Source organism: Rhinopithecus bieti, unplaced genomic scaffold, assembly GCF_001698545.2.
Source record: "Rhinopithecus bieti isolate Rb0 unplaced genomic scaffold, ASM169854v2 scaffold_58058, whole genome shotgun sequence".
In the NCBI taxonomy this organism is placed as follows: domain Eukaryota; kingdom Metazoa; phylum Chordata; class Mammalia; order Primates; family Cercopithecidae; genus Rhinopithecus; species Rhinopithecus bieti.
Window position 1 is genome coordinate 299,041 of NW_016822568.1, and position 27,427 is coordinate 326,467.

The 27,427-nt window shown below is 39.2% G+C and overlaps 1 protein-coding gene across 1 annotated transcript in view; it reads right to left on the bottom strand.

Annotated features, from left to right (window-relative positions):
• The window catches only part of RAB5A (RAB5A, member RAS oncogene family), a 37,090-nt gene that overhangs the window by 2,271 nt on the left and 7,392 nt on the right, over positions 1–27,427 (bottom strand). The window contains exons 3-5 of the mRNA XM_017860979.1: positions 6,581–6,732; positions 6,158–6,280; positions 4,246–4,339 (exon numbers count right to left, since the gene is read on the bottom strand). Coding sequence (XP_017716468.1) covers positions 4,246–4,339; positions 6,158–6,280; positions 6,581–6,732 — 369 coding nt within the window. The remainder of the gene's footprint in view (positions 1–4,245; positions 4,340–6,157; positions 6,281–6,580; positions 6,733–27,427) is intronic.

Here is a 27,427-nt window from a genome sequence, read left to right on the forward strand (position 1 = left end):
ACGCTTTTTAGAACAAGTCAGGATAGAAACAAATACCACTGTAATCATCACCCCAACAAAACTTGTCCTCTATTGTGCAACTAATTATCACCCCGAATTACGATAGATCATATCTACTATTTCCTTCCTGGCTTCCACAGCCTTTGGCCTTAAAACATCTATATACGTTTTCTCTCACTCTTTTTTTTTAAGAGACAGGGTCTCACTCTGTCACCCAGGATGAAGCGCAGTGGTGTGATCATGGCTCACTGCAGCCCTGAGTTCCAAAGTGAGATGGGGTCTCACTTTGTTGCCTAGGCTGGTCTTGAACTCTTGGGCTCAAGGAATCGTTCCGCCTCAGACTTCCACGTGCTGGGACTGCAAGTATGAGCCACCATGCTCGACCTCTTAGTTTTTAAAAGAGAAACTTACACCTTTCAGAGTAACCATCAGCTACCTTGAAATAAAGGGGAAATAGGTAAGAGTTGAATTTCTGAGAATGAACAATTATAATCTATGCTCTGGGCAAGGGACAGATAAGACCCAAGTTAGATGCCTGCATGTGTCAAAACTTAGCATACTGGAGGAAATATACGAATACACAAACATACCTTAGCATGCTAGTGGAAATACACTCAGACACAAACATATCCACATACATTCAGACATACTCAACACTTTGTTGTGATCTTAGTTTGAATGTAGCCTGTAGCCATACTTCTTTTCATTTTGGAGACAAGGTCTCCCTCTGTAGCCCAGGCTGGAGTGTGGTGCAACAATCATAGCTCACTGAAGCCTTGAACTCCTGGGCTCAAAAGATCCTCCCACCTCAGCCTCCCAAGTAGCTGAGACTACAGGGTATGCACCACCATGCCTGGCTTTTTTTTTTTTGTAGAGACTGGGTCTTGCTTTGTTGCCCAGGCTGGTCTAGAACTCCTGGCCTTGAAGATCATCCCACTGTGGCCTCTCAAAGTACTGGGATTACAGGAGTGAGCCACTGCAACCAACCTCATTTTCTCCTTTTATGGGCTGATGAATCCTAATCTGACTGACCAGTAGCTGTACCTAATCCAAATAGAATTATCCTGAAGACCTCATCTCCAAAAACTATTTCCTAACTTTGAGTCAGAGGAGTCTGGCTTGTCAGATTCAGACAACACACTCAACCAGCAGTTACGGCTTTACCTCTGCCAAGCTCTATACAGCTAGTGGTTGTTCTCTGGAGTGTTCCCACTGATTAAAAAAACTTACCTGCTGGATATACAGATGCTCCTTGACTTCGATGGGGCTACATCCTGATATAGCCATCCTAATTTGTATGTTTTTGATTTATGATTTTTTTTTTTTTTGAGGCAGAGTCTCACTCTGTCACCCAGGCTGGAGTACAGTGGCATGATCTCAGCTCACTACAACCTCTGCCTCCTGGGTTCAAGCAATTCTCCTGCCTCAGCTTCCCAAGTAGCTGGGACTACAGGCACATACCACCACGCCCTGGTAATTTTTCTATTTTTAGTAGAGACGGGGGTTTCGACATGTTGGCCAGGCTCATTTCCTAACCAACTCCCGACCTCAGGTGATCTGCCAGCCTTGGCCTCCCAAAGTGCTGGGACTACAGCCATGAGCCACCGCACCTGGCCTCATGTATGGTATTTTAAATTTATGATGGGTTTCTGTATGTAACCCCATAGTAAGCTGAGAATGTATACTAAATGCATGTCACTTCGCACCATCAGTAAGTTATAAAATTGTAAGTCAAACCACTGTAAAGTTGGAGATTGCTGTAGTTTGTTTTAATCTGTAAGATCCTTGATGTGCTAAATTCATTTTTTGAGGGGAAGCAGAATATTAAACATGTCTAAGAGTACTGATTTTAAGAGTGGCTGCACACACTGATCTCTATCAATCTTGTGGACAGACTACTATGGTAAGACTCTAACTTTACCATAGCTTTGACTCAGGTTGCTCAGAAATTGAATATACTCTGCTTCGAGATCTGATTGCCTAGTTGCATTGTGGACTTTTTATCCTTTACTTGTTTTACACATTCCATTCTACATCAGCATCAATCATTTTTAGAATCCTAGATGCTGGGTTGCACAATGGATTTGGGAGCCAGGAGCACTGAAGTTCGGAAAGAAAGATTTCCATTGGGCTACTTCTCTGGGACTGGCTCTAGGCTGGTAGCATAAGTGGTATTATAATGGTATATCTCCAGTAAAATGTATTTACAAGCAAAGCCCCAGAGATGCTGAACGCTGGTACCTAGGACACAAAATAGCATTATATACTGTATATAATTAACAACTTAGGTTCCGGATTGAGCAATCAATCATGTCTCCCTATTTAGCATGCTTCCCTAAGTGTTTAAATCAGATGTGAGTGAGATTAAGAGGCTGAAGGAAGTAAACCAGAATGAGAAACTTTTTAGTCCCTGAATTGATTAGAGTTGTTATGAGTGCACTGTGTGATTTAAGTCACTAATCAAAGTATTCCTTCATAACAAAAAAAATATAAAAAAAAATTACTAATCTAGTGAAGGAAATGGAAAGGCCACAATTTCATTTACACATAGGTTTTCTTTTAAGAAGGGAAACATTCTAATTTCAGGAAAAAAACAAAAAACTAAAATATGTACGCTGCTTTCTGACTTGAAAATGACTTTATTAGCATGTTTGAATAAAAGGTACAAACTAAAGTCCATCTGGTAGAGTTTAAATACTGTGAGAAAGGTTTAAAAGTGCAGGCTGATTTGAAAGACCTATTATCTCATTGTTTCCTCTAACTTTTCAGATGTGATTCTGGGTGTAATCTGTCACATTTGTAAAATGAGTATATTATCACACAACCCTGCGCAACTGTGCCAGTATTTCCCTAGCAAACTGCAGACTTGAGTTTTTCAGGAAAACATTTTACATGAGAAACAGGCAAGTTTTTTCCCATTTCAAATGAAGTACCATTAAACTCTGTCACCTAGTGAAAAACAATAAAAATACTTGCAACTTTTACTGGGTTTTCATTATTCTCTGATTCTGCTATTAACTGTTTATTTATATGAGTTCAATTTAAGAGTATTATTTCTTACTTGGAGTGTGTAAGTAAGGACTGTGAACACCCCAGTTAAGAATCAGTGCTGTAAAATAAAAGGTGTTGTGGGATGAGAAGAGTGCAGGGCACATGAAAACCACAGACGGCAAACTCTGAGAACCACCAAAACATACCGTTCAGGTAGAATCTATACATTAAAACCACTGAAAAGAGGAAAGGCTTAAAAAAAATAAAATAAAATCTAAAACCAAAAAACTAAACCAACCTTTATTTTTGTTATAGAAAAAAGGAGGCTTGTAATACTACTCCAACTTTGTTACCTATAATCAAAAACTGAAACAGCAATTACCATCGGTTAAAAGTACCTCAGGGATAGGCGCGGGGGCTCAAGCCTGTAATCTCAGCACTCTGGGAGGCCGAGGCGGGTGGATCACAAGGTCAGGAGATCGAGACTATCCTGGCTAACACGGTGAAACCCCATCTCTACTAAAAATACAAAAAAATCAGCCAGACATGGTGGCGGGCCTCTGTAGTCCCAGCTACTCGGGGGCTGAGGCAGGAGAATGGCGTGAATCCAGGAGGTGGGGCTTTCAGTAAACAAAGATCGCGCCACTGCACTCTAGCCTGGGTGACAGAGTGAGACTCCATCTCCAAAAAAAAAAAAAAAAAGTACCTTAACGCAACAACAAGAACACTGTGTAAGATCAAATATAAAGTATGGATGTTGTTTTGTTTTCCTTTTTTTCTCCTTATGCCTCTATGCTCTGAAATCATCTTCCTTATAATGTTTACATTAAAATAATTTGTCAATCTGTATACTTATGCGTCATGTTCTTCTGAGTTATACTTACCAATAATTTGATTTTTAAAATGTATAACCTAATAAAAAAACACATTTATCCAAATCTCCCAGCAAAACCTTTACAAAATCTATTTGAACTATCAGGTTAAGGTTAAGGCTTAACTCACCTGGAAGAAGCCTGCCTAAACTGACAGTATTACAACCTAATAGGTAATTACCTTTCAATTTAACAATATTACCAACAAAGTATTGTTTGTGGAAGGGACTTAGAAAAGTGGTATAATCTCTCTCTCTCACACACACAGAAACATACACACACACCCACCCCCAATAATTTTTTAAAAAAGAGACAGTCAAATCAAATATGCTTCATGTTTTTTTGCTTATACTGATCATTTTAAAAGAGATATTAATCTTACCTATTGCCATGAATATTTCATTTACATTCATTGATGTTTTAGCTGATGTCTCCATGAATAATAAACTATTGTCATCTGCATAGGACTGTGCTTCCTGTTTATAGAACAAAAAATGAGATATATCTCTTGGAAATATGCTGTATCTGCTTTAAACTTGTTAGAGAAAAGGAGACTTATTACTGCTCCAACCTGATTCCTATAATCATCTATAATCAACAACTATGTAATAAGCTACAACAGAGGTAAAAATACTGTGCAAGAAAATTTTACAAAGGACTATTTCCTTTTTTGTCTGAAATTCTTGCATTATCCCACCTTGATTAATCTGTTCTTACATTAAATCTGCTTTCAAATACTGAGTTCCAGAGATGGGGGAGAATTATCTTATTCTAAATAAAACTCTCTTTGATCTCAATGGCAATTTTTATTTACACTTATTATCTACAATGAAGACAAACAGAAACCAAATATCTAACACTGGCTTCAACTACTAAATGACACGCTCATATTTAATTTTCAGTGACCTCTACAGTAACATTATAGTCTTGAATATATCATGAATCATTCCTTTGAAAATTACATTACTGCCCTACATTTTTGTCATGCTTTTACATTTTACATATATTATTACTTTTGATCCTCATAGCTGTTGTGAGGGGTAACCAATGATCTTTCCCATTGGACAAAGTAATAACTGAGGTTCCTCTGAACTGTTATGTGACAGGGCCACTTTTGACTGTAACTTAAGTATTTTCTCTGCCACTCTAGTGCTGGGGAGGCAACAATTCTGGAAACAGTAATGGATGATACTACATCTCACATCATTTTCCTAAGAATTAAATAAAATTAGAAGTGTAACATGCCCAGCTTAATACCTAATGGTGGAAGAATACATGTATTCCATATACTGTCATCAAAACAGAAAACTATTCCATCACTGATATATACATAATAGCCTCAACCACCCTTCTAGTAGAGAAGCCAAAGAGCAAAAGAACAGGCAGTTGTAAAAGGTCGAAGTAGGTCCTGCTTTGTTTTTAAGTGATTGCACTTGCTCTATTTTGCAGCAGCAAACATTCTGAATTAGTAACCGTAAGACACAAACTGGATTTTTTTCAGCCTTAACATTTTTTTTAATTATAAGTTTCTAGCTTATTATTTTCCAACTGTGGATACCGACTGGCAGAGTCTTTATTTTTGAATGCCGTTTTAAGAACAACCACATGAGTGTTTGTGTATGGACATATGTGGGTACACACATGTGCTGATACATACTTGCAGATGAGTAGAAGAGGATTAGGACATAAAGTATGTGTGGGATGGAGGAATTAGGGCAGGGTACAATCACTTTCTGCACTATGAACAATGACTACTTTTACTGTTTCTCTCTTTTTTTTTGAGACAGAGTTTTGCTCTTGTTGCCCAGGTTGGAGTGCAATGGTGTGATCTCGGCTCACCACAACCTCCGCCTTGCGGGTTCAAGCGATTCTCCTGCCTCAGCCTCCCAAGAAGCTGGGATTACAGGCATGCACCACCACACCTGTTTACTTTTGTATTTTTAGTAGAGACAGGGTTTCTCCAGTTGGTCAGGTTGGTCTTGAACTCCGAACCTCAGGTGATCCACCTGCCTTGGCCTCCCAAAGTGCTGGGATCACAGGCATGAGCCACTGCACCTGGCCTTTATTGTTTAAGTCTACAAAATCTTTTGACCAGTTTATATATTCTAGTAATCTATATGAAAATTTAGGTTTATCAGAAACATTTTATCATATGTAGTATTTTGTATTTGTTTTAAAAATCAGTATTTTCTATTACTTGCATGGTTTTAACATTATAACTAACTCAAGTGTTGACACAAAATAAAACTTACAGAAAAAAAGGGACTTTCAAATGAAAGTTAAATTTAACATACCTGGAAATCTACTGCTCTTTTATTTGCTAGGTCGGCCTTGTTTCCTGATAAAGCTATTACAATGTTAGGACTTGCTTGCCTCTGAAGTTCTTTAACCCAATTTTTTGCTCTTGCAAAGGACTCCTGTTAAACAAAGAAACAGCTATTGGGCATAGGCTCAAAAAATGGTTAGGAAGCATCTTTGTGATACAAGGCTTTTTGTAAAAGACTGTCCAAAGTGACTGTGGGAAAGAAATTCTTAGGACTACTGCATTATGAGACATTTTAATTTTATTTTTTTAAACCAGATTTTCTAATTCACAAAAGCTTCAGCAGAAAGGTCAAGATAGACTATCAAAGATTTTCCAAAATATTTAATCAAAATTCTGAATACCAAAAGTGGGTACTCAAATTAATTTCACTGTGGAATGCATCCATACTTACCTCATTTGTGATATCATATACAACTATGGCTGCTTGTGCTCCTCTGTAGTACATTGGTGCTAGGCTATGGTACCGTTCTTGACCAGCTGTATCCCATATTTCAAACTTTACTGTAGTGTCATCAAGACATACAGTTTGGGTTAGAAAAGCAGCTGAAAGAAAAGGACTGCAATAAGTTAATCATTTTTCTCCAAATGTTTTCATAATATAGAAAACACCTGCTTGTATACATGTATCAAAATGTTACACCGAACCCCATACATATGTACACCTATTATGCATCAGTTAAAAGTAATAAATGAGTGTTTAAAAAAAAAAGGAAACACCTAGAAACTTGACAGATTGCATACTAACAATTGATAATAGCTTTTAAATACTGGCAAATCTGTGCTTTTAAGCTATTTACATATATGCTTGCATATAGGGCCTTTGTAGTGAAATCACAGATTGAAAAATTTCTGCATCTTCAAAAAGCTTGTTATAATACTAAATAAGCTTAAGACTACATTTCTTTTCCTTCTTTTTTTTTTTGAGACAAGACTCTCATTCTATCACTCAGGCTACAGTGCAGGGGCGTGATCTCAACTCACTGCAACCTCCGCCTCCAGGTTCAAGCAATTCTCCTGCCTCAGCCTCCTGAGTAGCTGGGACTACAGGCACGTACCACCACACCTGGCTAATTTTTGTAGTTTTAGTAGAGACGGGGTTTCACCATGTTGGCCAGGCTGGTCTTGAACTCCTGATCTCAGGTGATCCGCCCACCTTGGTCTCCCAAAGTGCTGGGATGACAGGCGTGAGCCACCAAGCCCAGCGAAGACTACATTTCAAAACTGCTCTACAATTAAAGAAATGCAATGATAGTCTTAAAAAATGGAAGTCAGAGGAAATCCAGTGTGCTTAAATGTACCATCTACATTGCCAACACTATGTCCTGTTCCATTTTACTAGATTTTATTGGGACACTCTGGCAATTTAGTCCCAGTCTGTTACCACCAAGTTAGTATTTCTTGTTATATATGTTTCTATTTTTTTCCCTGAGACACAGTCTCACTCTACCGCCCAGGCTGCAGTGCCTCCCAAAAGTGATGAGATTATAGGTGTGAGCCACTGTACCCGGCCTTTTGTTCTATTATTTTTTAAAACATTGTGACACTTTAATTGTGGTAGTCATTATTATCTTAACCTAGATTTAATTTGTTCAGTTGATTCAATATTTGCTCCTATCTTTCATTCCCTGCCGTAAGAATTTTTTGGATCTGTACTTTTCCTGATTCTAATTTTAACACTAAGAAAGCAGCATCACAGGCTGGGCGTGGTGGCTCATGCCAGTAATCCCAGCACTTTGGGAGGCTGAGGCGGGCGGATCATGAGGTCAGCAGATCAAGACTATCCTGGCCAACATGGTGAAACCTTCTCTCTACTAAAAATACAAAAATTAGCTCGACATGGTGGCGCCTGCCTGTGGTTCCAGTTACTCGGGAGGCTGAAGCAAGAGAGTCGCTTGAACCCACGAGGCGGAGGTTGCAGTGAGCTGAGATGGCGCCACTGCACTCCAGCCTGGCAACAGAGACTCCGTCTCAAAAAAAAAGAACGCAGCATTATAAAATGATACAATATTGTTAAAATTAAAAGACCCACACACAGCCATTAGACCGCTCGCTGCTGGGGCTCTATCATTCACTGTAAATTGGTATGCTCCTCCCTTCCTTCTACATTTAGCTCAAGGTGTGATATTCAAACCCTATTTCCAAATTGGTATGCACTTGAATTACACTTTTCTAAATATTATGTAAAAGAATTATGATATATTTCTCTAAATTACAGCAGTTTATCTAGTGATGTCAATAGAGATGTACTAACCAGTATCAAAAGTGCTAAAGAAACCAAGTCTAACAAGATATATCTCTTTTATGTTAGCCATAACATTTTTTTTATGCTCTTTTAGGTTAACTGGTTGCTGGCTTTAGTATCGACAACTAAAATCTTCTGAATTTTGCAAACAATACTGTAAACATCTTCCTTTTGACTTAGATTCTAATTGATAGTTTTATGAATTCTCACTAATCATATTGTAAAATATATTCTAATCCAGTTCAAACTTTTTTTTTAAACCAATAATTAGCAGAATTATCCATTTTCTAAAATGCTGTATTTATGGTAAAGGATATCCAGAGAGCACTATGTCACTTTTTCAAGGTCATGAGAGGTTCTCCTGTAGGATCAAAACATGTTTTAAACTAAAATTAACTCCCTAAGACAGTACTCTTATCAAAAGGAAAAGAGGAAAATAAATCACAATACATAAGCCTTTTTCCAAGTATAGTTCAATGCAGACTTGCAAAAAAAAAAAAAAAAGGAATTAAAATGTGCATAGACTGTTTTATTTTTTAGACATACTATGATTCACAAAGTATACTAGCAGTAAAAACATTCATTTATACATCCATAAGTAAACTTCAGGCTCAGGGAAATAACTATAGTCGTCCCTCAGTATCTATGGAGGACTGTTTCCAGGACTTTCCCATATATCATAAAGGACTGGTTCTAGAATCCCCAACGGGTAACAAAATCTGAGGATGCTCAAGTCCCCGATATAAAATTGCAAAGTATGTGCATATAACCTAAGCACAGCCTCCTGTGTACTTTAAAGCATCTCTAGATTACTTTACTTTGTACTTTAAAGCATCTCTAGATTAGTCTAGCATCTCTAGATTACATTGTATTAGGTAATACAATGCCTGCACATCACGTCATCCACTAGATTCAACACAGTATTAAGTGTGTGGCAAATTTAATTTTTGCTTTTTGGAGCTAAGTGAATTTTTTCCCCCTTAATATTTTCAACCTGCAGTTGGTTGCATTTATTAATGTGGAACTCACAGATTCAGAGGGCCAAGTGTATTAGAGATGTTGCCTTAGAGAAAATACGATCCAATTCTCAAGCCAGTTAAAGATGCCACAAGAGGCCACCATACATGTACAAAAATGCCAAATACAAAGAAATTGCAACAAATACATTAAGACAAAGGCCATGACCAAGTACATTCTTTCAGAAATACAAAACTATTATAAAAACAGGTTAATGAAGAAAAATCAATTTAAACAAATTACAAAAAGGCATTTGAGTCAATATCCATTCCTAATAAACACGTAAGATTCTTCCTTATAGCAAACCAGGGCATTATTTCTAAATCTAGGAACAAAACCAGGGGAAACCATGCTGGAACAGGAATGGATCCCACTCAGATTAACAAAGATAATCAATTCATTCCTCAACTCTGCTTAGAAACCTTCCTTCATTCCACCTTAGTTAGTATCTCCTACATCTGTGCTCCCAGAGTTCTCTGTGTAATAACATTTCACACCTTTTAAAATCATTGGTTTATATCTTTTCTTCTCCTTGATTGGGAGTTACTTGGGCAATGACCACAGGTTAAGTATCCCTTATATGAAATGCTTGGAACCAGAAGTGTTTTGGATTTTTAAAGATTTTGTAGTATTTGCATAATAAGATATTTTTGGGAAGGGATCCAAGTCAAAACATGAAATTCATTTGTTTCACATAAAGCTTTACACATAGCCTGAAGCTAAAATAATTTTGTGCATTAAACCAAGTTTATGTACACTGACTCATCAGAAAGCAAAGGTGTTAAGTGTGAAACTGTTCACTTGTGACATCATATTGATGCTCGAAGAGTTGGGGAGCATTTCAGACTTCAGATTAGGGATGCTCAACTTGTAGTAGTTCCTCTCTGTACCAGCATCTAATATAAATCCTTGTTCATACGATGTTCAAAAATGTCTACTGAAAGAAGGAAGTTCAAAAAGATACATGGAACCATTTAAAGGGTACTTCAGATAACATTTGAATGTAGAGAGAGGCAGCTCCCAAATGTGAAAAAACAGACATTTCACAAGGTCTCTACTCAAGTTGTAACACAACCTCAAAAACAACATCAAGGTATTTTTCACTTGATAACACTGTACTGGGCCGGGTGCGGTGGCTTCTGCCTGTAATCCCAGCACTTTGGGAGGCCAAGGCAGGTGGACCACCTGGGGTCAGGAGTTTGAGACCAGCCTGACCAATATGGTGAAACCTTGTCTCTACTAAAAACACAAAAAAATTAGCCAGGCATGGTGCCACATGCCTGTAACCCCAGCTACTTGGAAGGCTAAGGCAGGAGAATCACTTGAATTCAGGAGGCAGAGGTTGCAGTGAGCCGCGACTGTGCCATTGTACTCCAGTCTGGACAACAAGAGTGTAACTCTGTCTCAAAACCACCACCACCACCATCACCATCACCACTGTACTATTGTTCATGTGGTATGACAAAGCATAATTTTTGGGGAGAAAAAGACCAACATTAGAGGCCAGGGAAAATCAGTTTTATAATATACTTAAAAAAATGAAAAGTGCTGCAGTACCACATGAACAGAAATATTACTGTAATAGTGTAGCCCAGTATAACAAACTCTTGATATACATAATACACCCCAAGACATTCATGATTTCCCAAAGTCCTAAAGTTTTAAAATACTACTACAATGTTGTTGTTTTTTTCTGAGACAGAGTTTCACTCTTGTCGCCCAGGCTGGAGTGCAATGGCGCGATCTCGGCTCACTGAAACCTCTGCTTCTTGGGTTGGAGTGATTCTCCGGCCTCAGCCTTCCAAGTAGCTGGGATGACAGGTGGCCGCCACCACACCTGGCTAATTTTTGTATTTTTAGTAGAGATGGGGTTTTCACCATGTTGGCCAGACTGGTCTCAAACCCCTGACCTCTGGTGATGCACCCACCTTGGCCTCCCAAGGTGCTGGGATTACAGGCATGAGCCACCACACCTGGCCAAATTCCACTACAGTGTTTAATTTCCCCTGTAAAACCCGGTGAAGTATAACTGACATTTAGGTGACATCTTCAAATCCTTAGTGCTCCTAAAAATACATTACTAGTAATTTATAAAGTTATGTAAACAAATTGTGCCACTGAAAATATCAAACTACTACATCAATACGGTAGCAACATTAACCAACCACAAACTTACCTGAATCTGTAAAACCACTTTAATTTATCCAAAACGTCTATTTTCTGGCTAAGAACCATCACTCTTAGACCGCTTCATTTTCTCTTCACTTCCATCACCAGCACTAGCAGTTGGTTTTCTTTTCGGGCCCATATTTCACAAAGAAACAGCTTTTATCACTTCGAGAGTTACTGTGTACGCGATGACAAGTAGAGAAAAACAAAGCTGCGTTGAGATGTGGGTGCTGGCCTGTCTGATAGGCTCCCTCTGAGCTACGTGATCAGTTCCTATTTGCAAGCCTGGCAGCAAGCAAGTAACATTTCAGCCTCAGCAAAACTACAAATTACTTTATCACAGACCTTGGAATCAGGTGAGAATAGGTGAAGCTTTAAATGTCAAATCTGCAAATACCAAAGGCCTATTATAATATGCAAGACTCAAACAGTAAGCCAGGGCAAGACACTACAACACACTGGGCGAGGGAAAGGATATCCAAATTGATGGCATTAAACCAAAGATTAATAATTAAAAAACAAAGTGGCCGGCTGGGCATGGTGGCTCATGCCTGTAATCCCAGCACTTTGGGAGGTTGAGGCAGGTGGATCACATGGTGAGGAGTTCAAGGCCAGCCTGACCAACATGGTGGCATGCACCTGTAATCCCAGCTACTCAGGAGGCTGAGGCAGGAGAATCGCTTGAACCCAGGAGGCAGAGGTTGCAGTGAGCCAAGATCACACCCCTGCACTCCAGCCTGGGTGACAGAGTGAGACTCCATCTCAAGAAAAAAAACAAAGTAACCCCCACCCCATAACTAAAATGATTCTACATGAATTAAACAGAAAGGGGAAAAAATACAAAAACTGAGAAACCATACAACTTCAAGCCCAAACTTATTATTTATCAAAACTGACAAGAATTGCTTTATTAAAATTGACCAAAATTCTATATAAGACAACAGATTTGATTACACAAAAATATGAGACTTCAGGTTTGCAAAACTTGCGCCATAACATCCATGACAAAGGGGCAAACCTAATGATAAAAATTTCTACAACGGATGCTAAGGGATTAGTATTTTCAATGCGTAGAAAGCTATTATAAATGTTTAGAAAAATTTTAGAACCTCAAGAATAAATGTGTAAAGACAATTCACAAAAGAATGGAAAAGGAGACCAGTAGTCAACAAAATCATCCACATAGTAAAAGCAATTTTCATCTCCTAAATTAGCATAATGAAAAAATATAAATAGGGCAGGCACTGTGGCTCACACACCTGTAATCCCAGCACTTTGGGAGGCCGAGGCAGGTGGATCACTTGAGGTCACGAGTTCAAGACAGTAGGTAGAACAAACTTTTATGCTCAAAGAATTTAAAACTATTTAATAATTAAAAACAACCTTGTTAGTGAAATGAAATCCGTCATCAAGAATTGGAAGTAAGGCGGGGCGCAGTGGCTTGCGCCTGTAATCCCAGCACACTGTGGGAGGCTGAGGCAGGAGGATCACTTGAGGCCAGGAGTTTGAGACCAGTCTGGCCAAAACGGTGAAACCCTGGCTATTAAAAATACAAAAATTAGCTAGGCATGTAGTACCACCTACTCAGGAGGCTGGGGCATGAGAATATCTCAAATCCTGGAGGCAGAGGTTGCAGTGAGCTGAGATTGTGCCACTGCACTCCAGCCTGGGTGACAGAGAGAGACTGTCTCAAAAGAAAGAATCAGAAGTAAAGTAGCTTGTGGGGAAAGAATGTAAAGAAAACACTGGGTAGTTTGGCTACAGCATAATAAATCAGATTTTCTGGTTTTCAAAGATTTGAATTGCAGTAAGGAAATTTTGATATGCTATTTTTTTCAATTTTTGGTAGTAAATAAATGTGTATAGAGAAACGATAATATAGGTTGTCATATTTGAGTACCTTTAAAAAAACAATCCAAATGTGTAAGTGAAAAAAAAATACTAGTAACTAAATACGTAGTAAGTATTAAGTAGCAATTAAATTAAAACTAAAAGGAAAGGATGCAGTGACTAGAGAGGAAAAGGGTCTTGTTCAAAATTTCAGAAATAAAATGTGGCTTTGTGATAAAAAAAATTCAAATTAGAGATTGTTAGAATCAGGTACGAAAGTTATCAGTGAAGACAGAAATTGGTTCACTGGGAAAATGAGTACTAACAGCAGTAATCCAACATAACAGATTTTCTCAGACAGATAAGCACTAACTTCAGATGATAAAATCATACATAGGGAAGAATACATAGCTGAAAACGGGGGAAAAAGAAAAACTGAGGCCATTTTTATTTCCTACAAAAGCGTTTGTATACAGGAAGCACCCAATGAATGCACTGCAGAAGCCACAGTCGTGAGTGTAGTTAGGGAAGAGTTACATTTCAATTAATGTGAGGAAGAGAAAGAAATAAAAGTAGAATCAGGCAAAGTATTACTCAGCACCCGGGGGGGAAATAAATAGGGCACAGTAAAGCATACACACTGTGAGTAAACCCAAAAAGAAAATATTCCAAAAGCCTAACAACAAAATAAGAAATTATTATGTAGATAACATATGGAAAGAGAGCAATCTTCCCAAAATTAATCCATCTTAAGAGGTGATCTATAAATACTAATTTATCTAGAATTCATTCTTAAAAATCAATGAGCATCTGATAAGGGATTGAAAGCCAGAATATATTAATATAAGGAACTCCTACAATTTAGCAACAACAAAAAACCTGATTAGAAAATGGACAAAGAGCCGAGCGCAATGGCTCATGCCTGTAATCTCAGCACTTTGGGAGACTGAAGTGGGTGGATCACCTGAGGTCACGAGTTCAAGATTAGTCTGGCCAAAATGATGAAACCCTGTCTCTATTAAAAATACGAAAATCAGCCGGACGTGGTGGCAGTTGCCTGTAATCCCAGCTACTCGGGAGGCTGAGGCAGAAGAATTGCCTGTGCCCAGGAGATGGAGGTTGCAGCAAGTCAAGATGGTGCCATGGCACTCCAGCCTAGGCGGCAGACTGAAACTCCATCTCAAAAAAAGAAAATGGACAAAGGACTAGAATAGACATTTATCCAATGAATATACACAAATGACCAATAAGAGCTGGGCACAGTGGCTCACAACTATAACCCCAGGACTTTGGAAGGCCAAGATAATAGAACTGCTTAAGCAGGAGTTCAAGATCTGCCTGAGCAATATGGTGAGACACTGTCTCTATAAAACATTTAAAAATCAGCCAGGCATGGGGGTATGTGCCAGACTACTTGGGAGGTACAGGTGGAAGAATCACCTGAGCTCATGTGCTGCAGTGTGCTGTGATCATGCTACTGCACTCCAGCCTGGGTGACAGAGTGAGACCCTGTTTCAAAAAACCAAAATAAATAAATAAATAATTCCAATAAGCACATAAAAAGATGTTCAATATCACCAATCATTAGAGATATGCAAGTCAAAACCACAAATTACCACCTCACTGCCATTAGAATGGCTATGATCAAAGCAAGAGAAAAAGGTAAAGTGTGGGTGATCATGTGGAGAAACTGGAACTGCTTTGCAACTGGTGTGGAAAACTGTATAGATATTTCTCAAAAATACTAGACAGAATCACCATATGATCCGGCAATTCCACTTATGGGAATATATCCAAAAGTATGAAAGCAGGAACTTTTAAAACAGTATTTGTACACCAATGTTCACAGCAACATTATTCATAATAGCTAAAGATGAAAGCAACCTAAGTGTCCAATGATGGACAAACAAGATGAAGTATATACATACAATGGAATATTATCCAGCCTAAGAAGTTTTAGGAAGGAAATTCTGGCACATGCTTTACAACATGGATGGAATGTTGAGGACATTATGCTAAATGAAATAAGGAAGTCACAAAAGTACAAATACTGTACAATTCTACTTATGTGAGGTAGCTAGAGTTAGAAAGAAAAAGGTGAATGGTGATTGCCAGACATGGGAGGAAGGGGTAGTTATTGTTTAATGGGTGCTGAGTTTCAGTTAGGGAAGATAGTTTTAGATAGTTACACAACAATGCTAAGTACCTAATACCACTCAACTGTATACTAAAAAAATGGTTAAAATCGTAAATTTTGTGTTACGGATATTTTACCACAATTTAAAAAAGAAATCTGGGTAAGGCGCAGTGGTTCACACCTGTAGTCCCAGCACTTTGGGAGGACCAGGCGGGCACATTGTTTGAGCCCGGGAATTCGAGACCAGCCTGGACAACATGGAGAAATCGTCTCTACTAACAAAAATACAAAAACAGGTGTAGTGGTGTGCACCTGTAGTCCCAGTTACTGGGCGGGGGGTAGGGGGAAAGAGGTCTGCGGCTCAGGCAGGAGGATCACCTGAGCCTGGGTGACACTGAGACCCTGTCGTCCCATCCCCACCCCGCCCCCCCCCCAAAATATAAATAAATAAAGGAAGGAAACAAATATAAATATGAGCAACATCTAAAGGTAATAGTTGTGGAATGATTTAAAATCCTGAAGAATATTAATGATACACAGGGAAGATCCTGCATTAAGTCAAGAGTGAGGTAAACAATAAAAATCAGTATTTCTCCAACACTGTCTAGGGTAAAGGATATTGAGAAGTCAATGCTTTTTACTATGACAACTTGACAGCAACCCTTACGGGACACCCAACTCTAAGGGAATCCACTAACCAGTAAATAAGACAGCCAGCCACATGTCACCAGCTGAACATCGTTGCCCTAGGAATTTCCTTCTTTCTTTTAAGACAGGGTCTCCCACTGTCATCCAGGTTGGGGCAGCGGTGCTATCACAGTTCAGTGTGTCGTTGAACTCCAGGCCTCAAGCAATTCTCCCAAGTCAGCCTCTGGAGTAGGTGGGACTACAGGCATGCACCACCACACCCAGCTAACACTAGGTATTTCTAACATACTGATGCACATTGTTTGAAAATTAATCTTTGGGCCAAGCACAGTGGCTCACACCTGTAATCCCAGCACTTTGGGAGGCCGAGGCAGGTGGATCACTTGATGTCAGGAGTTTGAGACCAGCCTGGCCAACATGGTGAAATCCGTCTCTACTAAAAATACAAAAATCAGTCGGGTATGGCAGCATGCACCTGTAATCCCAGCTACCTGGGAGGCGGAGACAGGTGAACACAGGAGGCAGATGTTGCAGTGAGCAGAGATTACACTACTGCACTCCAGCCTAGGGGACACAGCGAGACTCCGTCTTAAATAAATAAATAAATAAATAAAGTAAGTAAGTAAGTAAGTAAGTAAGTAAGTAAGTAAGTAATAAGTAAGTAAGTAAGTAATAAGTAAGTTAATCTTAGGAGTTTTGGCTAGGCATGGTAGCTCCCGTCTATGTAATTCCAGCATTTTAGGAGGCCAAGGTGGGATCTGAGGTAGTTCAAGACCAGCCTGGCCAACATGGTGAAACCTTGTCTCTACTAAAAATAGAAAAATTCGCCAGACGTGGTGACATGCGCCTGTAGTCACAGCTACTCAGGAGGCCGAGGCACAAGAATCGTTTGAACCAGGGAGGCAGAGGTTGCAGTGAGCCAAGATCATGCCACTGCACTCAGCCCACGACAGCCTGGGTGACTCCGTCTCAAAAAAATAAGTAAAATAAAATTAATCTCAGGAGTTTGTTAGTATTAAGTTAGTGCCCCAAACCTGATCACCCTAGAATAAACTGATAAAGTCAGTGTGAGGCCTTCAGGGCTAAAACCCTCCCCAAACCTGATCACCCTAGAATAAACTGATAAAGTCAGTGTGAGTGCCTTCAGGGCTAAGACCCTGTGATTACCTCACCAAGTGGCATAATCCTAAGAACATCTCTGCTCACCAGATTAGATTTACGTAACAGGAACATACCAAAACTGCTGAATTGGGAAGAAGAATGAAAGAACACATTACAAAGACAAAAGGTATTTTAAAAAAAATTATAGGGTACAGGTTGTTATGAGTTATTAACTAGAATCAGATAAAGGCTACCAAACAAGTATCAACAGAGAAAAGGTTAAGAAAATTAGCTTAGCTTTAAGGGAGATATAGACATGCAGATATCTATAGGTAGGGAGGTAGAGATATAAATATCTACAAAAGACATGTTATCTATAGACAATAGATACTTTACTCAACAAAAGTATTTCACTAAACTTGTCAAATGTGCAAGGATAGTGCCCAAGCTATTTTGCATACCAGGATTCCTTCCCTTTTCTCCTGGTTCAAGAACCTAGCACATAATCCTTCCTAGCCCTCAAGAGAATCTTCCAGACCTTTAAAACATTACTGGCTTTCAAAGTGATTCTTTCATGCTTGGCAGTAAGCTTATATATTAAATGAATTTAAAAGTTCTAATATTTGGCTGAGCACAGTGGCTCACACCTATAATCCCATCACTTTGGGATTCCTGTATCAGGAAGATCCCTTGAGGCCAGGAGTTCAAGACCAGCCTGGGAAACATAGCAAGACTCCATCTTAAAAATAAATTCGCCAGGCATGCTGGCACATGCACATGTAGTACCATCTACTTGGGAGGCTGAGGTGGGAGGATCATTTCAGCCCAGGGGGTGGAGGCTGCAGTGAGCCATAATCATGCCACTGCACTTCAGCCTGGGTGACAGAGGAAGACCTTGTCTCTCAAAACAAAAACAAAAGTTCTGATATATGAGAATTTACAACATAATAGAAAATAAGACTAAAGGAGAGAGAACAGAGAGGGAAAGCTTGAAACTCCTATTAACAGAGGACATCTGTAATCCTAGGATATAATCATCTAGGCCAACTCTCAAAGAAATTGGATGTATCTCTAAGGGTTAAAGAAGTGATGAAGACTAGAATTCTTTTGATCCTAGGAAACAATTTTATTAGGATAAAATTCCTTTGGGTTCAGTAATCACCTCTAGAAATTGATCTTACAAAAGTAAGTCGGGGGGGTGGGTAAAATTCTAAGATATCCCCATTGGGTGATTACCTAAAACAGCGAACAAAAAAGCAAACATTAAATGCCCAACGGAACAGTTAAAAAATAAAAAGAGGAGATTGCCAGATACTAAAATGTGACAATATAGATGTACTGAGAAATATTACCATTAATAAATCAAATGGAACGCAGTAGTGTGACTATTACAAAGAAATCTATACAGAAATAACACGAGGTTATGAATAGTTCACAGAAAAATGAAACATAGCCTGGGCACGGTGGCTCATGCCTTTAATCCCAACACTTCGGGAGTTGAAGGTAGGAGGATGGCTTGAGGCCAGGAGTTTGAGACTACCCTGGGCAACATAACGAGAACCCTTTTCTACAAAAATTTAAAAATCAGCCAAGTGTGTTCGTGCATACCTGTAGTGCCACCTACTTGGGAGGCTGAAGTGGGAATATCATTTGAGCCCAGGAGTTCAAGGCTGCAGTGAGCTATGATAGCATCACTGCACACCAACCTGGGCAAGTGATACCACGATTCAAAAAGCAAACACAATGGGCTCTAAAAATACATACTGCAGATATTCTCAGAATATGTGAGAGATTACTGCTCACTGTTATTTAGCACAGTACTATTACAGCCAAAGATATAACAATGTGCATATCTAAAACTAGAGAACTGTTATTACTAGTATGACACATGCAAGGGAATACCGTTACAGCCAAGAAAAATGCGGATGTTCTTTTGATACAGATAGGTCTTATGGTAGATAGTATTTTTTTTTTGAGATGGATTCTTGCTCTGTTGCCCAGGCTGGAGTGCAGTGGCGCAACCTTGGCTCACCACAACCTCCGCCTTCCAGGTTCAAGCCATTCTCCTGCCTCAGCCTCCCGAGTAGCTGGGACTAGGACTACAGGCATGCATCACTATGACCGGCTAACTTTTGTATTTTTAGTAGAGAAGGGGTTTCACTATGTTAGCCATGCTGGTCTCGAACTCCTGTCCTTGTGATCCGCCCACCTCAGCCTCCCAAAGTGCTGGGATTACAGGTGTGAGCCACCCCGCCCGGCCAGTAGATTGTATTTTCTAAGGTAGCTGCAACAAGACATTCCACACCACATTACAAGACATTCCACACCACATTCTTCTTACAATGTGATGTTGACACTCTTCCCTTGAATCTGTACAGGCCTGTGGCTAGAATAGAACTGATGCTATCTATCTATGTGACTTCTGGAGCAATGTCAATAAAAGGCTACTACATGTAGGTGTGTTCTAACTAACAGCTCCATCTGAGGTCCCAACCAACAGCCAGCACCAACTGCCAGATGTGTTGAGATGATTGTTGCCCCATAATGAACTGCAGAAGCAGGGGAAAGATCTGAGTGAGAAGCACCTACTAAGCCCACTCACCAGAACCATGGAGATGATAAAATAATTTTAAGTCTCTACATTTGGAGTCATTTGTGTCTCAGCAATAGATAACTAGAACAGCATTAAAGTGAAAAATAAAAAGTGTATTACAGTAGGTCTGACATATTTCAAATTTTGTAAAAAGGGAGACACGAATATATAGATTTGAGTATAGCAGCAACTTTGCAAGGATATATAACAAAGTAACATCATCTTTGGGGAAAAGAACTGAGTGGGCTTGATAGAAGATGAGGGGGAGATTTTTTACTGTAAACCTTATAAATCTCTTGAATTTTGACTCACATGAACAAATTAATGCATCTGATTAAAGTCAGTGAAAATATAGCGTGTGATACATGATGATGGCATAAAAATGAAAATGGTGATGATAATTTAGGAATACGGACAATTTAAATTATCATCTTATATTCTTTTGTTTTCAAAATACTTTCACATTATTTTCCTTAAGTGATATATAGCAAGAAAGCCCCTACCTGTCAAAAACTACATATTATTTAACAGTCTGATAGGTTCTTGCAAGGAGAAACACACACATACACAGTACATTCCAGAACATGAATGGCATTTCAGAAAGATGTCTTTAATCCCAGCTGTCACCTAGTTGCAAAACTTCAAGCATATACTTAACCTTTATTGCTTCAGTTTCCTTGTCTATAAAATTAGTACCTCCCCATATAGCCATGACAAGGTACAGATGAAACTTGTGAAAAAGCTGTTTAAGTTCTAGGAATGTATCACATAACAAGTAATTATTTTAAGTATCCTATCTTTAAATTATCCTTTATTTCCCAGAAGTCACACATTTCTAAAATTCACAAATTACGTATGAATGCAACAGAGGAGAAAATTCTATTCATGTTATACCTCAAATAAAAATGATAGTAACTAAGTGGAACACACTCTGGCTCTAGTTTAATGCAAAGATAAAGAACAGTTTTTTGACTGAGAAAAGCTGAAGGTGTCTGATAATTATGCAGTGACTAGTCACGTATCAAGATTACCCACTTCTTCTTTGGGACCCAAAGAATATCCAACTACTACTACTGTAAACACTTAAGGCTTAAAAAACCAGGAATAACTAACTGGTTCTTCATCCTGCTTCTACCTTTCCTCGAAAGAAGGATGAATGCTGTTTAGTAACACTTCAGATATTCTGATCTGTAGTGCATTCTTATTTTCAAAGTCCAACATATGACTTCAGTTAACACTTAACTTTTTCATCTTGAAGAATTTAGTAACTAGGTAACTAAAGTTTACATATACATCAAGGTAACCAATGAATGAAAAAACAAAAAACGAGGCCTGGCACAAGTGCCTTACGCCTGTATTCCCAGCACTTTGGGACGCTAATGCAGGTTGGTTGTTTGAGCTCAGGAGTTCGAGACCAGCCTGGGAAACACGGAGAATAGCCATCTCTACCAAAAATACAAAAATAATTAGCCGGGGGCAGGAGCACACACGCCTGTGGTCTCAGCTACTCAGGAGGCTGAGATGGGACAATGGTTGGAGCCCAGAAGTTGAGGCCGCAGTGAGCCATGATCATGCCACTGCACTCCAGTCTGGGTAACAGAGCAAGACCCTGTCTCAAAAAGAAACAAACAAAAACCTTTAGAAGTACTCTTGTTGCTTTTCTTACTCTTACACATCTTTATTCTCCTTCACAAAGAGGTTTGCTGAAAAGGCTCTTGATGTAACTCCAAATGATATTATCCTATCATAAATTTACTCAGCATACTTCATAAACAAGATTATGTATATGCAATGTCAGGTTATTATGGTATATAACCTAAAAAAGGGAGAAACAGTTTGCCAAAATTTCCCATGTTTCTATCAAGTAAGAATCATTCTATTCTATTCTAAAAGCAAAATTTTAAAACACTTTCCATCCCACAGCCTCCACCAATTATTATTCAAAACCAAGTGTCTTTCATGTGCCTCTCAGTGTGTCTCTGAAAATATCAATTATCTAGAAACCTTATATATTCAGAACACAGCCTGGCGCGGTGGCTCACGCCTATAATCCCAGCAGTTTGGGAGGCCAAGGCAAGAGGATCACTTGAGGTCAGGAGTTTTAAGACCTGCTTGGGCAACACAGCAAGACCTCGTCTCTACAAAAACTTCAACATTAGCCAGGCACGGTGGTGCACACCTATAGTCCCAGCTACTTGAGAGGCTAAGGCGAGAAGACTGCTTGACCCAAGAGGCTGAGGCTGCAGTGAGCCAAGATCACGTCACTGCACTTCACCCTGGGCAACAGAGCAAGACCCTGTCTCAAAAAAAAAAAAAAAAAAAAAAATCAGAACACAACCAGAGAGCTAGCAAAAATAGACTAAATGCAGCCAGAATAAATCTCACAAAGTCCATACACTAAAGCTTATGCAAATTTACAGATTTCCTCAGAATGGAACTGAGACTACTTTCTATGTATATCTTCTTTTGGAGATATTTATATATAATATAAATCAGTACATTAACAGAAAGATCAGTTGGAGATTTAGGCTTAATTTTTAAAAAGTGGCATATAATATCACTTTCAAAAACCTTTAATATATAGCACCAGATTACAATGTTTACTCAATTTGTCTCCCAAACTATACCAAGAAGTTGTCCCTGATTTCTAGTTTTAGAATCATCAGAGATGATTTCCAGTTTCATTTTGATTTGCTTTAGACAACCTAGTATTTCCCATATATAACAAATAAAAGCAGCAAATTAGTGAATCAGTAGGAGCAGTTCACTAAGAGCTATTTGGCAAAATCATTCTACCAAACAGCTTGAATATTTCCAAACCACCAGACAGCATCAACACACTAAGCATGGCAAGGCAGAAACTGATGCTCATAATGATTCCAAATCTTAAAATACATTTTAAGAAAACAAAAGTTAAATTGTATTGACTGTATTGTTTAATGAGAAGAGTATACAGTTTGTAAGAACATCTGCTCTACAAGAATCCTTTTTTTTTTTTTTTTTGAGATGGAGTCTCGCTCTGTCACCCAGGTTGTAGTACAGTGGTGCAATCTCTGCTCACTGCAACCTCTGCCTCCCAGGTTGAAGCAATTCTCATGTCTCAGCCTCCCATGCCTCAGCACTCTGTCACCCAGGCTGAAGTGCAGTGGTGTGATCTTAGCTCACTGCAACCTCCGCCTCCCAGGTTCAAGCAATTATGCCTCAGTAGCTGGGATTACAGGCATATGACACCACGCCCTACTAATTTTTGTATTTTTAGTAGAGACAGTGTTTTGCCATGTTGGTCAGACTGGTTTCGAACTCCTGACCTCAGGTGATATGCCTGCCTCGGCCTTCCAAAGTGTTGGGATTACAGGCATGAGCCACCACACCTGGCCTACAAGAATCCTGACCTAGTTCAATACTCTTGTGTTACAAATGTATTAACAGAGTTCACATAAATGCTTATGAACGCATGTGAGGATGAGAACCACACATACTGACTCCCAGCTCACAGGAATGTTAAAGTAGCCACATAATGATAATATTTTAAACTAACAAGTTAGGGAATAATTAAGACTACTGAAAGACTTTTTAAGGTTGTGATATAAACTGATATGAAATATCAAATATCTATCAACTTCTCTGGGTAATAACCTCTCAAATTCTGAATATGTACTTTTTAGAAGAAAATATCATGCATAAAGATAATATTATTTCACTTGAAACCAAATTATTAACTTCCACAAATTTTAACTATCAATGTATCAGAAAGTAGAATGAATATTTGAAACACACATTTTTTTCTCATGAATCAAAACCACATGCTGGTGGTTTGGTCTCTAGGTCTTCTACTCTTTCTCAAAAGTATTTTTAACAATGTGCACATGCAAAAAGATAAAAGCACAGATTATAATGACACAAACAAGCCATTCTGAAGGCTAACAAGTGAAGGGCAACAGTAGAAAGCTTTCTGCTACTGGAAAAACATAAGTTATTTGGATCTAAATTTTCTAGCTAGCTTTTCTGTTTAGGAAGTAACTTTATTTTCCCCAGCTTTATTAAGGTATTGTTGAAAAATAAAAATCGTATTTATTTACAATATATACTTATGATATATATGTTTTGATATATGTACACATTGTGAGGTGACTAAATCAAGGTAATTCAATACTGATCACCTCACCTACTTACCTTTTTTTTTTTCTGAGACAAGAGTCTCACTCTGTTGCTCAGGCTGGAGTGCAGTGGTGCTATCTCGGCTCACTGCAACCTCTGTGGCAGAGTCTCACTCTGTTGCTCAGGCTGGAGTGCAGTGGTGCTATCTTAGCTCACTGCAACCTCCGTGGCAGTCTCACTCTGTTGCTTAGGCTGGAGTGCAGTGGCGCTATCTCAGCTCACTGCAACCTCTGTGGCAGAGTCTCACTCTGTTGCTTAGGCTGGAGTGCAGTGGCGCTATCTCAGCTCACTGCAACCTCTGCCTCCCAAGTTCAAGCAATACTCATGCCACAGGCGTGCACGACCACGCCCAGCTACTTTTTGCTTTTTTTGTTTTTGTTGTAGGGATGGGGTTTGGCCATGTTGGCCAGGCTGTTCTCAAGCGATCTGCCCACTTTGACCTACCAAAGTGTTGGGATTACAGGCATGAGCCATGCGCCTGGCACTTACTATTTTTTAATGGTGAGGACATTTAACAATTTAGCAATTTTCAGGTACACATTATTAAGCAGTTACTGAAAGAAACTTTAACATACGCATACATATAGTACTTTAGCCCTGTAATTTCTCCCTCTGAGAAACTTCCACAAATAACATAGTTGGGCTGGGCACAGTGGCTTACACCTATAATCCCAGCACCTTGGGAGGCTGAGGTGGGAGGACTGCTGTAGCCCAGGAGTTTGAGACCAACTTAGGCACCAACAATGAGACCTGTCTCTACAGAAAAATAAAAAATTAGTCAAGTGTGGGGTGCATGACTATAGTCAGTTCCAGCTACTTGGGAGGACCACTTGAGCCCACATCAAGGCTGCAGTGAGCTTTGATGCCACCACTGCACACCAGCCTGGGCAACAGAGCAGGCTGTTTAAAAAAAAAAAAAGGAAAACACACAAAGTTTTTCAAATCTTCAAATTTTCTAAATCAAATGTTATGCACTAGGTGTAACAGCTACTATCTCAAGATAATACTATGTCATCACAATACAACAAAAATATCAACAGTGATAAAATGACTCAGCCAAAAGTAACAGTGGTGATGGTAACTGTAATAGCTATAATTTAATAAACCTTTTACTCTGTGCCAGGCATTGTGGTAAAAACTTTAATCTGGATACAGTCTTCTTTCTTAACCACAATGGTTTATTCTTGAGAATTACTTGGCCATGAATTGTTAGGTAAAATAGTATGTTAATAATAAGTTTGAAATAAGCCTTGTTTTTCTTCATTTTAACAGTAACTTTTATTCCTGTTAGAAGTTGTTTTAGAATAAAAACAACTAGTTGGCCATGCTAACCAATTTAGATGGGTGTTAAATATGTAAGTAGAAACAGCACTTCACTTAGAGTTAATAACTGCAATAAATTTCTTTTTTTTATTTTTTTAAGATGGAGTCTCGCCCTGTCGCCCAGGCTGGAGTGCAATGTCGCGAACTCGGCTCACTGCAACCTCTGCCTCCTGGGTTCAAATGTTTCTCCTGCCTCAATCTCCTGAGTAACTGGGGTTACAGGCACCCACCGCCAAGCTCAGCTAATTTTTGTATTTTTAGTAGAGATGAAGTTTCACCATGTTGGCCAGGCTGATCTCAAACTCCTGACCTCGTGATCTGCCAGCCTCACCCTCCCAAAGTGCTGGGATTACAGGCATGAGCCACTGCACCCGGTCAACAATGTTTTTAAAATTCCGACAAACACCGCACCTCAAAAAAACCCCACAATTATTCTGTGTATGGGAGAATCAATGTATCAATGTAAAATCAACTACTCAGAACACATAAAGCAGTGGTTCTCAAACTTAGCTTGCCATTAGAATCATCTGGAAAACTTATTAAAACCTAGATTGTTGGTCCCACCCAAATGTTTTGATTCAACATGAGATTCTGCATTTTAACAAGTTCCTAGTTAATGCAGCTGCTTCTGGAAGTGGGAATGCTCTTTGAGGACCACTGTTCTAAGCTAATGTTCAAAAATCACAGAACCAGCAAGAGGAATGTTAATGTTTTCATGTACAGTTCCATTACCTAAACTTTAGGGTCTACAAGACATTTTTGATTAGTGCAAACAAAATTGTAACTGTGGTGTGAAGCACTTTTCTCAGAAGAGAAAAAAAGGACTGTCTGCTTGTTATTTCACCGCATATTCTAACCACTGAGGATTGTTTATAAATATCACGTAAATGTCTTCTTAAAAATAAATATTTCTTGAGAAGAGAAACTCCCTAGGAATCTTTAAAGTTTTTTCAGGTATTCAAGGTGCTAAATGAAAGATGGCCAGCCCTCATTCAACAAGTATTTACTGAAGAGCTACTGAGCCTAGAGATGCAGTACCAAGCAAAGAAGGAAGACAACTCTCTGAGCCTGCTGCTCCTTGTTAACCTCTCAGCTAACTTCAGACAAACAATAAAAACATAAATGTCATGAAAACTTTAAACCCCTATAAACAAGCTAGAACTCTCTAAATTGCTAAATCTGCTGCATGCAATTTCATCAAGAGTGCTATAGGGGTAAGATGCATGAAGTATGGTGAGGCAACAGGGATTCCTTTTTTTGTTGTTTGAAACAGGGTTCTCACTCTGTCACCTAGGCTGGAGTGTGGGGGTGCAGTCTCGGCTCACTGTACCCTCCGCCTCTTGAGTTCAAGCAATCCTCCCACCTCAGCCTTCTGAGTAGCTGGAACTACAGGTGTGTGCCACCATGTCTGGCCAATTTTCGTAATTTTTGTAAAGATGAGGTTTCGCTATGCTGGCCAGACTGGTCTCAAATTCCCGGACTCAAGTGATCTGCCCACCTCAGCTTCCCAAAGTGCTGGGATTACAGATGCGAGCCACCATGCCCATCGCAACAGGAATTTTTAAATCAAGTTATTATATTTAGGAAGAACCACACAAATTACAGAAGAAATCTTGATATTCTTAATGAATTCAGAATCCACAAAGAATGTAACATATGATATCCACCTTCGAACACAATCAAATAGAGATGAAAATTTTAAGTGAGTGCTTCAGAACAATAACTCAAGTTAGGAGATATAAACAGTAAAGTGAAAATCAAACAGTTGAGGCCAGGCATGGTGGTTCACGCCTATAATTCCAGCACTTTGGGAGGCCAAGGCAGGTGGATCACTTGAGGTCAGGAGTCTGAGACCAGCTTGGCCAAGATGGCAAAACCCTGTCTCTACTAAAAATACAAAAGTTCGTTGGGAGTGGTGGTGTGGGCCTGTAATCCCAGATACTCAGGAGGCTGAGGCAGGAGAATCACTTGAACCTGGGAAGTGGAGGTTGCAGTCAGCCTAGGTCATACCACTGCATTC